The sequence below is a fragment of the Homarus americanus genome, unplaced genomic scaffold (genome assembly GCF_018991925.1).
Source record: "Homarus americanus isolate GMGI-L3 unplaced genomic scaffold, GMGI_Hamer_2.0 scaffold6317, whole genome shotgun sequence".
Classification (NCBI taxonomy): domain Eukaryota; kingdom Metazoa; phylum Arthropoda; class Malacostraca; order Decapoda; family Nephropidae; genus Homarus; species Homarus americanus.
The window spans coordinates 16,320,420-16,332,935 of NW_024730668.1; the positions used below are offsets into that span (position 1 = coordinate 16,320,420).

At 39.4% G+C, this 12,516-nt stretch overlaps 1 protein-coding gene across 4 annotated transcripts in view; it reads left to right on the forward strand.

Annotated features, from left to right (window-relative positions):
* The window catches only part of LOC121867245 (serine/threonine-protein kinase greatwall-like), a 219,980-nt gene that overhangs the window by 118,187 nt on the left and 89,277 nt on the right, over positions 1–12,516 (forward strand). For all 4 annotated transcript variants that reach the window (XM_042367099.1, XM_042367097.1, XM_042367098.1 and 1 more), the window contains one exon: positions 8,212–8,326. In XM_042367099.1, the coding sequence (XP_042223033.1) occupies positions 8,212–8,326 (115 nt within the window). The remainder of the gene's footprint in view (positions 1–8,211; positions 8,327–12,516) is intronic.

Consider the following 12,516-nt stretch of genomic DNA (forward strand, 5'->3'; position numbering starts at 1 on the left):
ATCGGTATTAGCCGTTCCGGTTACGTATTGCTTGCGTGTATTTTTCATCAAATCCTAATGAAACACTACTGGAACATTCTTTGTCGCAAACAGTTTATAAATTTGAAAATAATTACAGTTTTTTATATAACTGTACGGTATATTATAAAATAAATAAATAAAACAAATAATTGGTAAATCTATTTAAAGTTACAGTGGCCTCGTTAATCTAACTCATATCATGCTCCAGAAGGTCGTTTGGTCTAAGTAGTTAAGTTAACAGGCTCATTGTTTCAATGGGTTTTAGCGTTGGTTCAACTCACCGAAATTTCTAAATTCAACAAAATGGTGAAGTTCACTTACTTTGAGGTGTGTATGTTCGAGCTCTGGATGATGATGATGATGATGGAGTTTAGAATGGGTGTGGAGGAGAAGGAAGAAGAGAAGGTATTGGGTGGAAGAGAAGTCACCTATGATTGCCATTCACCCATAAAATTTTAGCTCTCTGGTTTAATTCAAGATTATTTTTCTTTAAATCAACACTGTACTGCATTATATATTGTCAATATATAAAATATATTTCAAATGACCAATAATTTGCTTGGAAACACAGAAAAAAGCGTTTAGTTGAAGAGTCTCAAGCAAGATGTTACCTCCAGTGAAAACAGAGAGCGTACGCCTGTTTGATGTGTTAAGAGGCTGGATGCCTCCCATTAAACTAGTCACTTTATTGTAATTTTGTTCAATAATTGACAAAATGACTTAAAAATTTAGATATTAAACTTTTAAAATTATTGAATAGTATAAACTTTTGTTAGTACAAAATAATTGAATTTAAGCTTCCGAACCGATTAATGTATTAGCGGGACTGATACTAAACTGGTTGCCTGTCGAGTTAGCAAGCTAAACATGCTGAGTCGTTAAGTAGAGATTCTTTAGCGATTTTCTAGATTAACCGGTGAAGATCCCTGGAAGGGCAGTCGTTAATAAATTCGTTAACGAGTGTTAGTTAACCAGTCACTGTAAATGAAATAAGCAAACATGTTATTTACCAAGACGCTGTCTGGCTCAGGGAGTTGTGAATGGAGAATAACAAAGCGCTATTATAGTACATCTGGAAGTGGTAATGCCCATAATGCTATATTCATTGAACATTCATTTTTTGTACATAGTATATTCAGTGTATATATATATATATATATATATATATATATATATATATATATATATATATATATATATATATATATATATATATATATATATATATATATATATATATATATATATATATATATATATTTGTGTAATAAATGTATGTAGTAAGTACATACTGGTAACCTTTTTCACTCAAATCCTAATGAAACACCACAATTAGAATACGGTGGTTGCTGTTGAACCACATGTTGTATAAATAGTCGGAACACAGCCACACCACCGAGACGAGGGAACACTCCCACCACGCTTCAGTGACGTCACTAGTGTTTACACTACACCAGCGGGTATAATTTGATGACATTACTTGAAGTGAATTGGCCTTATTTTAAAAAATCAAGGATGGTTGGTAAAGGACTACTGAGTCAGTGGGTAAGTGTCACATTTGGGGTACTGGTCTTATACAGCAAATAGAGCTCAAAAGCTACTTTTTAAATGGAAATTTGGGGGGGGCGTCTTATGCACCCCGCCGCCCTTCTCAAACTACGTGATATATCGGTACGCCTGTTTTTTACAGTAAATGACAATCATCTCGGTGACAGCAGTTGTTGACAACCAGACTTATATGTCTGACTTTCAACCCAGAGAGTTCTGTTTCATATTTTTTTTATTGTTTATGTAATATTATTTTAAGTCTTGTTAAACACTTAAAGACCTTAGTTGTTGAACTGCAGTAATAACATAACAACTGATTTTCTTTAAACAGTTAGATAATCAGTGTTTCTCCCCCCCATACTATTCTCTTTTTGTCATACTTTCGCTTGGACTGGGGTCTGCCCCAATTAGTCCAATTTATTGAGGTTCTACTGTATTTTGTTCCGGATTTTTACATCGTAAAGATCTTGCATCCTATCACCATTGTACATGCATAAATTATTCCAAAAATCTCAACATACTGTACAAGCTAGTTCACTCACTGCTATTTTGGCATATGATCTGTGTTGTGCATTACTATACCAAGAAGACCATTAAAGCAGTGTTAATACATAAAAAGTGATTACAATTATATATACTGTGCACGTGCTGGTAGTATTAATACCATATATTTACAGTACTGTACATAGCAGAGTGGACAGTGTATGCTCTTCCTCCTCCTCCTCTCATCACCTCCTCCTCTTACCATCATCTCCTTTTCTTTTCATCACCTCCTTCTCTCGTCATCACCACCTCCTCTCATCATCATCTCCTCCTCTTATCACCTCCTCCTCCTCTTATCACCTCCTCCTCCTCTTATCCCCTCCACTTATTTCCTCCTCTTATCCTCACCTCCTCTTATCACCACCACCACCTCCTATCCTCACCTCCTACTCTTATCATCTCCTCACCTCACTTCCTCTTCTCCCCACATCACCTCTGCCTCCTCTTCCTCTACCTACATCATCTCTACTTCCTCCTCTTCCCATGTTACCATCTTTCCCTGCTCCCCATGTCACCTACCAGTGTAATTTTGCTCCTCACTACTGAAGTGTTTTGAGTGCCATTCCACCAAGAGATGTCAATGTGTGGGGAAAGAGGGGCAGGTGACACACAGACTTTGCACAGAAGACAAAGTGTCAGAAACTAAACACTATACTGCATGCAAAAGGGACTTTAGCCATTATGACATATCAGTAGATTTAAACAGAGGAAGGATTATAGATTTACAAGACTCATTTAATGATATCATATGTGTTTTGTTGTTTCTTATTGGTACATTAAGGGCAGCAGCATACTGTGCACTTTCCTCCCAACGTGTTGGCCATTTTGCTGGCCGCTGGCCTGATGGCCCAGCAAGCAGCAGGATTTCGTCTGTTGAGAGAAATAGAGAACAGTTTGACAGCAAGTTTTGCTGGCTAGGATAGTGCTCAAATGAGCTTCATATTAGGTGTTGAATATTCAAGTAAAATTTTAAATTAATCATGAAACAATAATAGATTAAAATAAAAAATAAAACAGTGACATGTTTCTATTTACTAGTCACTTTAAAAATTCTTTTGTATTATTAAATCATTATTCAGGGTCTTCATTGACCATCCAATCATTACGACGCACCCATCTGTCTTTTCTTTAGCTTTTACAGATGCCTCAATTACTTTAGCAATTGAAGAATTTTAGCACAATACTGCAAGGCTTCAATTGTTGTAACAGGATTTATGGCGCACCTCATCTAGACACTTTGTCGTTTTTGTTGCATTGAGCAGATGCGCCAACAAAGCATCCCCGTGTGACGAACACGTCTCTTTGTTTTGCTGTTCGGACCGGACAGTGTTCGCCCAACATGTTGGGAGAAAAAGTGCCCAGTGTACCACCACCTTAACTCTTCTCTCTTTTGGGCTCACTACTAAAATAACTATTTATCAATCTCAAATATGGGTAAAGCAAAACCAAAGAGTAGAATAACTATTTATGTTGCATGCTAGAACAATAATGACAAAACTAATTTGGAGGTCTGCCCCATATGAAAATCTATCTTTTGACCAAAACCTAACACCATTATTCTACAGGAATAAACAAAACTTTACAATGAAAGATATTAAGTTGACCCATAGTGTACTTCTAGCCTACAAGAGGAATTTTATAAAAAGAAAGACCGCTGACCTGTCTAACTCTTCTTCTAGTAAATCCTTCTGGTCCTTAACCAAGAACATCTGTATTAACTTCTGCACTCCCTCTTTTCCTTCTCTTTTCCGACCTGATAACTCTATAGGCAACTCTCCTCCTGATAAAGCCAATCTCTTTGGCAACTTATTCTCCTCTAACTCCACCTTAGACGATTCCAACTCTACCTCTTTTACTCCTGCTCCTCCTACTGAGCCTATGCACTTTCCTATAATCTCCACTTATAGGGTTGCTGGTGTTATCCAATCTGGATATAAGTAAGACGCATGAACCAGACGGAATACCCCCCATGTTCTGAGGGAGTGTGCTGAAGCTTGTGCCTGCTCGGTTCTTTTGCCATTGCCTCAAAACCCAAACTTTTCCTTCTTCTTGGAAGCATGCCTTGGTTCAGCCCATCCTGAAGAAGGGTGACCATTCTAATCCCTCTAACTATCGCCCCATTGCCCTAACTTCATCCCTCTCTAAGAATTTTGAAATGATTTTAAACTCATTTTCTCCATCACCTTGAACGCCTTTCTCTTTCGTCGGATCACCAGTATGGCTTTCGCCAGGCGAGATCTACTGGTGATCTGCTCTCCTATTGCACCCATCTTTGGTCATCCTCTCTTAGGTATTATGGGGAAACTTTCATCGTGGCCCTCAACATCTTCAAAGCATTTGACAGAATATGGCATAAGTGTTTGCTTTCTAAACTTCCCTCTCCCACTTTGTTCTCTAATTTCTAGCTTCCATGAGAACCAATCCATGGCAGTTGGGCAGTTGTTGTCGAGGGATCGATCTCTCACTCTTTCTCTACCAATAGTGGTATTCCACAGGGTTCTGTTCTTTCACCTATTCTCTTCCTTCTTTTTATAAATGATTTACTTCAGGTTTACACCCAGAATGTCAGTCATCCACCTGAAACTGAAGAAAATAAGACCCTGGTTGTTGCTGTAGTAATATTAATGTAAAATAATTTGATGTTTTAATTAATTTTATTTAATGTACAGTAGAAGTAACCACTGATGGTAAAGAAAAAAGTGAGAGACTGATAGTGGAATGCCAACGTATACGTGCGCACTCAAGAAAACCGTGTCATTTATCTTATTAAGAATATGTACAAAAGATTTATTATTGTTTATTACTGAATATGTATTTGATTGAATTAATGTTTATATGCGAAATGAACAATACAATTCATTAATAATAAGTACAGGTAGTTCTGCTATAACGCGATAATTGTGTTCTTGTAAAATATCGTGTTATAGAAAATCGCATAATAGAAATAACAGGGCTTATGGAGAAAATAGGGTTAGGTGCAGATTACTCGAAATCGAAAAAATTTAGTAGTTAGCCTAACACAAAGGATAGCACAGTCTAAATAAATGTTACATTCATATCTAATAATGAAATCATACAGTAAATTTAACACTTTACCTTGAAAAAATATGAATGTAACTTGATGGGGGAGAAGGGTGATTTTGAGGTTGATAACATCGAGCTTCTCTTCAAGTGTTATATCCTTTCTTTTACGATAATCACCGGGAATTCTATCATCAGAACGCTTTTTGGAGATATTCTTCTTTACCATATTCACAGTTAATACCACAAAATTGGAGAAATAGTAAGCAAAAATCGCGTTATAGCAAACAAGCGTTCGCGTTATACAAATATTGTTCCGAATTCATAAATCGCGTTAGAGCAAATTCGCGTTATCAAAACACGCGTTATAGCAGAACTCACTGTAGAATATTAAAACACAAGGGGAGACAAGACGGCATTGTTTTTGTTAGTGTTTACACCCATGACGATTGTTCTACATATGAAACTGAAGAAAATAAGAACCCGGTTGTAACTGTAGTAAAATTTATGTAAATAATGAATATGTATGTTTCAATTAACGTTATTTAATGTTAATAAATGGAACAATAGAAGTAGCTAACCACTAATGGTAAAGCGAGACTGAATTGCGCAATGCCAATGTACTGTATACACGTGAAAACATATTGTCATTTCTCTACATAAGAATATAAAAGTAACAATTATTACTGTTCATATGTTTTAAATAATACTTACAAATGTAAAACAAAAATTCTACTCATCAATGGTGGTGGTGAAGTAAAAAATATAAGGACAGCCAATGAATGTTGTTGTGGGAGTTTTTACTCAGATGACAAAGTCATCAGGTTCAACTCTGGCTGAAGCTATAGGTTAACTCTGGCTGAAGCTGTAGCTTTCCATAAAGATGTCATAGCTGCTGCTGAAACTGTTACCGAACCTGTAGTTGTTGCTGAAGCTGCTTATGATGTTGAATTTGATGGTGTAGCAAGTTGATGGTTTAGGCCTTTGAATAATAAAGCTGTTGAAAGAACCTCATCCAGCTGCTTTCTTCATGTAGAGGTCATATGTGTTTTTCATGTCCATGTTAATTTTAATGCTTCGTTCTGTTATTGGATCCACTTCGGAAAATATGTTCTTTGCTTGCTCCATAAAATATCCACAGACCTCTCACCTTTTTCATATAATTTTAACACATCTAGTTTCTCGGCTAAGCTTATACACTTTCTTTTAGCTTTTGAGCCAGCAATACCATCACCTGCTCTCTTGCTCATGTTGAATAGGGGCACAAAAATGCTATAAGAAACTTGAGAAAGTTTTTCTCTTTTTCCTGTTCGGTTGTGTGAAAACAAAAGTCTGGCCAAGCTGCAACTGTTTATACTAGTGATGCTGACGTCACCACTCACACGCCCGTCAGCCTCCGTGCGCAAGGCGTTTTTTTATAATACATATCGGGATTTAGTTATTATTTATATGAAAATTTAATTTAATTTTATTTTATTTTTTATTCTATTTTTGTCGTGAATACGAAGAAAATAACAGTGTAAATTGAATTGGGTCCTAAGTTAACCAGGGTCTTAAATATGAATCATCGTTAATAAAACCGTCGTTATTGGAAACATTCCTGTACTAATTCTATCCATTCTTACACTGATGATTCTACTTTTCATTTTTCTTCTCATTTTCCCTTCCCCCTAACTCTCATACTAGATCTGTTTCTAGAGCTGATATCGCTTCATTTATCAATATGGATCTGTGCAGCATCTCCGACTGGTGAGGAAGAAATTTGGTTAAATTCAATAGTAATACAGTAAACAGTATTTACCAGTTAAACTTTCCAAAATAGAAGATCTCCCACCAATCACATTTCAGGAGGCAACCATTCTGCCAAATTCTAGAATAGAGATGCTAGGCCTCACCATTTCCTCTATATACGTATCATGGAAGCCACACATCTACAACATTGCTAAATCTGCCCCCAGAAAGCTAGGAATGCTGTACAGATGCCGTAGCTACTTCAGTCCTTAGCAGTTGCTTCAAGTTTATAAGGGATTTATTTGTCCTAACTTGGAGTACTGCTCTCATATTTGGGGTGGCTCTTCTTCTGTCCAACTGTTAGATAGGGTTGAATCAGAGGCATTTCATCTTATTAACTTTCCTCCTTTAGTCAATAATCTCGCTTTCCTTTCTCTTTGCTGCAATGTTGTTTCACTCTCTCTCTTTGCAGGTACTTAAATGAGCAATGTTCGGTAGATTTGGCATCCTGTGTACCGCCAGCAAGGCTGTAGGCTCGTAACACTCGTCTTGCCTGCGGTGCCCACCATTTCTCTGTGGATGTCGGTCATACTAGAATAACCCCTTATAGTGCATCCTTCTTTCCTCACACAGCCAAACTGTGGAATGCTCTGCCTTCTGTGTTTCTATAGTCTTACAATCTGTCTCACTTCAAAAAGCTGGTTTTCCGGCATCTTCGTGGTGTAGATTAATTTAGTCTTTTCCTCTTGTATTTTTAATTTATTTTTACTCTCATTTTTTTGCCCCCCAGGCCCTGTTGTGGGTCGATGACCTGTGCTCAGGTGGGCTATTCCCCATAAAAAAAAGGAAAAGAATGTACGGTACTTAACCTAGTGGAGCAGGAACACTATGATACAAGTGAAGACAATTCACACAATACAAATACTGTAACAATGTACTCATCAGTCATCACTATGGAGGAGGAGATGAGACCTAACCCCAAACCTCGAATGAATGAGTCGAAGCGTTAACAAACGCTTCAACCCATCCAATATGGTCAGTAAGATAGTCCAGTGTAGTGGCCACTTGGCACTCCACCATCAGTTTTGTACTCTACCAGAAAACATTATGGCCTACTGGATTATTACATAGGTAGATAGATGGATACACATATTTAATACACAAACAACGGTAGCAATAAATGTAACATCTTACTTAAAAAATACACTTGTAAAATTTACATCATTCCCCAAAGCAAGAGAAACACAATACTGTACAGTATAAATACTGGATGTGTACACAGATATGAAAATATAAATTTCATGGAACAAGGTAAATGTTCTGAGTGTTATAACACTATATTTTCAGGGATATCAGTAGACAAGATATATATGAGAGTGAGATGAAGGAAGCAGCCCAAGGGAGCAGTGAAGTGTTCCACCAGCATAATGACAACCAAGTCAATGATGCAGCTAATGACAAGGTAGCCCAACCTTATACTGTACTGTACTATATCATGGTTCATATCAGCAATGTTTGACACGACTCCGTACATTGTCATAAAGTCATAAGTGAATATTTTCATATTGCATATATTTAAAAACTCTTCAACCTTCATAATAACAAGTCATTGACTTAAAATACTGTAGCAGCTTTTACTCAAAAGAATATGAAATTTATTTAGATTTAAGACAAATTTGGCAGTGAAGTGATTTGATTGTTTCCTGTTTTATTAAGTTATCTGAAATACAGTATAATGTACCTGTATCAACTACTGTACTATTTTTATCTCTCTCTGTAAGAACTTGCTTCAAAATACACGAAAAAAGTAATTCCTGCCTACACAAATTTTCATCTTATTAAAGTTAATTTATTTGCAGTACAGTAGCATTATTTTAGTTTTATCTCTCCATATCTAACCTAAATGTAGTATAATGCTGCATAAGAACTTAACTTAAAACAGCTTTGTTCATTGTGTAGTATTTTAAGTGGTTTTTCACTTGTATTTGATCTCTGTACAATTAAAGTTTCATTATGACATTTATGATGTGATTTAAATCAGTCTCGTTATAAATCATTTAGGACATGCATTTTTCCAACCCTGGCCATATAATGCCTATTATTGTAACTATTTCTTCACATACACACACACTGCTACTACTTTCCTGTCACTCGGAATCGAGTATGAAGATCATCCAGCTATGATAAAATGATGAGAATTTTTAAGGATGTCACCTTTGTTGCTGAGCTCTAAGGTGAATAGAGAGGCCGATTTTGGACCGGCAGGGTCGTTCACAGATATTGCACATGTGGGGGGCTACATCTAATGCAGGAGGGGCGACAGCAGCGTCTTTCCGGCGTTGGCACTTTTCTGCCTCAGTTTGCGGTCAGTGTAACTCAAAAGTATTGACACCTTCTCTCATGGTGCTCCTCCAAGTGTTATGGTGTGGAGTAATCCTCTCCGAGGTGAGGGGGGTCGATTTGGCACTTTTGAGGTTTGTCTTAAGACTATCCTTATACCTTTCCAGTTGCCTGCCAGCGTTACGTTTTCTATTCGTTAGGTGACTGTAAAGTAGCTGCTTTGGCAGTCTACTGTCGTCCATGCGGGTAACATAGCCAGTCCAATGAAGTTGTTCATGGATAATGGTAGCCTCGATACTCCCACAGTTGGTGTCAGCGAGAATACTGGCATTTGTTCTCTTGTCTTCCCAGCGAACTCGGAAAATGGAACGTAGACTACATTGGTGAAAGTTTTCAAGTTACTTGAGGTGTCTCCTGTATGTGACCAATGTCTCACTGCCATATAGCAAGGTGGGGAGGACCACTGCTCAATATACCTGCAACTTTGTAGATAGTTTTAGTTCCCTACAGCTGATGACTTGGGCACGGAGTCTGCCAAAGGCTTGAGAGGCACATCTGATTCGATGTTGAATCTCTTCATTGATGTTGCTGTAGTGGACAGGTGGGAGCCGAGATATTGAGAGTGGGTAACATTAGAGAGGGTAGTACCGTTAAGCTGGATGGATGGTGGAGGCGTAGCTGAACCTGGGGCAGGTTGAAAGAAAATCTGAGTTGTATGTACATTCACCTCAAGGCCAAAGTGTGCATACGCATCTGCGTAGGTGTTCAGGATCTCCTGTAGGTCGCGTTCAGTGTGAGCAAAAAGGGTGAGGTTGTCTGCATACTGAAGTTCAGTGATGGAAGCTGAGGACACCTTTGTTCCTGCCTGGGTTGTCTTATGTTGAAAGACCCTTCATTCAGTACAAGATGTCCACCCCGCCTTCTAAATTGGCACCGGCATGAGTAAGGAAGGCAGCCAAGAAAATGGAAAAGAGAGTTGGCGCCAGTACACATCCTAGTTTTACCCCCATTTGGATGGGGAAAAATTCAGACAGGGTGTCATAGTGCAGAACACTGCCGTTCATGACATCATGGAGTTGCCTCACAGTGGTGATGAATTTTGGTGGGCAGCCAAAACGGCTAAGGGTCTACCAGAGGGCTTCCCTGTGGACTGAGTCGAAGACCTTGGTTAGGTCGATGAAAGCCATGTACAGGACACGATGCTGTTCTCTACACTTTTCCTGTATCTGGCGGGCAGCAAAGATCATGTTATTGGCTGTCACGTGTCGGTCTAAAGCCACATTGAGATTCTGGGAGGAAATTTTCCGCCTCAGGAAGGAGTCTGTTTAGGAGGACTCGGGTGATAATCTTGCCAGCTACGGACAGCAGCGAGATCCCATTATAGTTGCCTTAGTCTGACCGGTCTCCCTTGTTCTTAAAAAATAATGACGATGGAGGCGTCTTTAAGAGCATGGGGGATTTCCTCCTTTTCCCATATATTCTCCAGGAGAGAGTGGAGACGGCTGGTAAGCAGAGGTCCTCCTGCTTTATACACCTTGGCTGGGATATCATGTTGCCCTGAGGCTTTGTTAATTTTCATCTGTTTGATGGCAGTAATTACCTCATCCAGGGATGGAGGATAGCTGATATGGGTCAGCTCTTGATGCTGAGGGACCTGCTGGGTGCTCAGGACATCCACATCGGTGTTTCGGTTGAGTAGTGAATAGTGATGCTCTTTCCAGCGCTGAAGGATGCCGTTTTCATCTTTTATTCAGGAATTACCGTCGGATAAGCGGAGGGTGTGCCGTATCACGAGTGATTGGTCCATGAAATGTTTTAGTGGAATTGACAAATTTGTGCATTTTGTGTTGATCTGGAAGTTTTTGTGTTTCACATGCATTATTTTTAAACTAGCCATTCTTGGTTTTGCGAAGTTCGAGCTGGGCCGCCGCTTTCTGCTTGTGGAAGGTATAAGCTTTGGTTCGAGACTGAGGGTTGTTCAGCCAGTCAGTTAAAGCAGCATGTTTATCATCGACGAGTACATTGATTTTGGGGTAATTTTCATCAAACCAGTCTTGGTGTATTCTTTTAATCTGGCCGAGGATCTCTATGCAGGTTTTTGTCACGACAGTGTCGAGAATGCCCTATTCGGCACTGGGATTTGGGTTGTTTGTTGTCGGGTTGCTTATCAGCCCATTTTCGAGCTGCTCTCTGAAAGTATGTGCTACCGCTGGATCCTCCAAATGCTTAGTGTGAAAAGCTCTTCTGGAGGCTTGTTGCTTTTGCTGTTTTGGGGTGACGTGAAATGAGAGATTGGCTCTGAAGGGCCACTGATCAATGTCACAGTGTTCTGAGCCACGCATGGCCCAGGTGATGAGGATATCTCGGCAATCTCTTTCTCTGACAATAATGTAGTCAATGAGATGCCAGTGTTTGGATCATGGGTGTTGCCACGAACCCTTGAACTTGTCGACCTACCTTAACAAGGTATTGGTGATAATGAGGTTGTGTGCAGCACACTTGCTGAGGAGGAGTAGGCCGTTGGGATTACACTTGCGTACTTCGTCTGCACCTATGATTCCCTGCCAAATGTCAGCTCTTCTGCCAACTCTGGCATTGAAGTCACCAAGGAGCACAACCTTATCTTCTCTGGGGATAGAGGTTTGCACTTTGTCAAGGTCGGCGTAAAAGGCCTCCTTGATATCATCCTCTGCATCCAGTGTTGGGGCGTATGCACTGATGGAAAGGGCATGACATGAGTGATTCAGTGGGACTGAGCGTCATGAGGTGCTCGTTGATCCCAACAGGCATTTCAGTTAGCCTGTGTAGGATGCGTTGGCGGATGGCAAAGCCAACTCCATAAATGCGGCTTTTCTCTGCAGCAGGCTTACCCTTCCAGAAGAAGGTACAGTTGTACCCACTTAACGGTCAATTGAACCCAGAGGGTCCCGCGTTAAGAACAACAAACATATGGGATTAATTCCAATAGAAACCGGCCCGACCCCCAAACTCCACTTTTTGAAGGCACATACCTATGTTGTAGTAAAAATAACATCTTAATTTTATGATGGTACATGCACACAATTAATACTTAAGAGAAATAGAGAAATACAGTCGCCAAGTTAATGTCCATTCAAATAATGGACTCAACTCCCTCCCCCTCTCACACTACACAGCCGGCTAACAGATGGTCGGTCGGTCCCTCCCTCCCCCCCCCACCCCCCACCAACCGTCCCAAGGAGATGTGTGGGATAACCTCAAACTAAAGTTAGGAAAATATAATTGACATTGCTGGATTCCTTGTAAGACCAGGAATATTTTGAATATAAATGT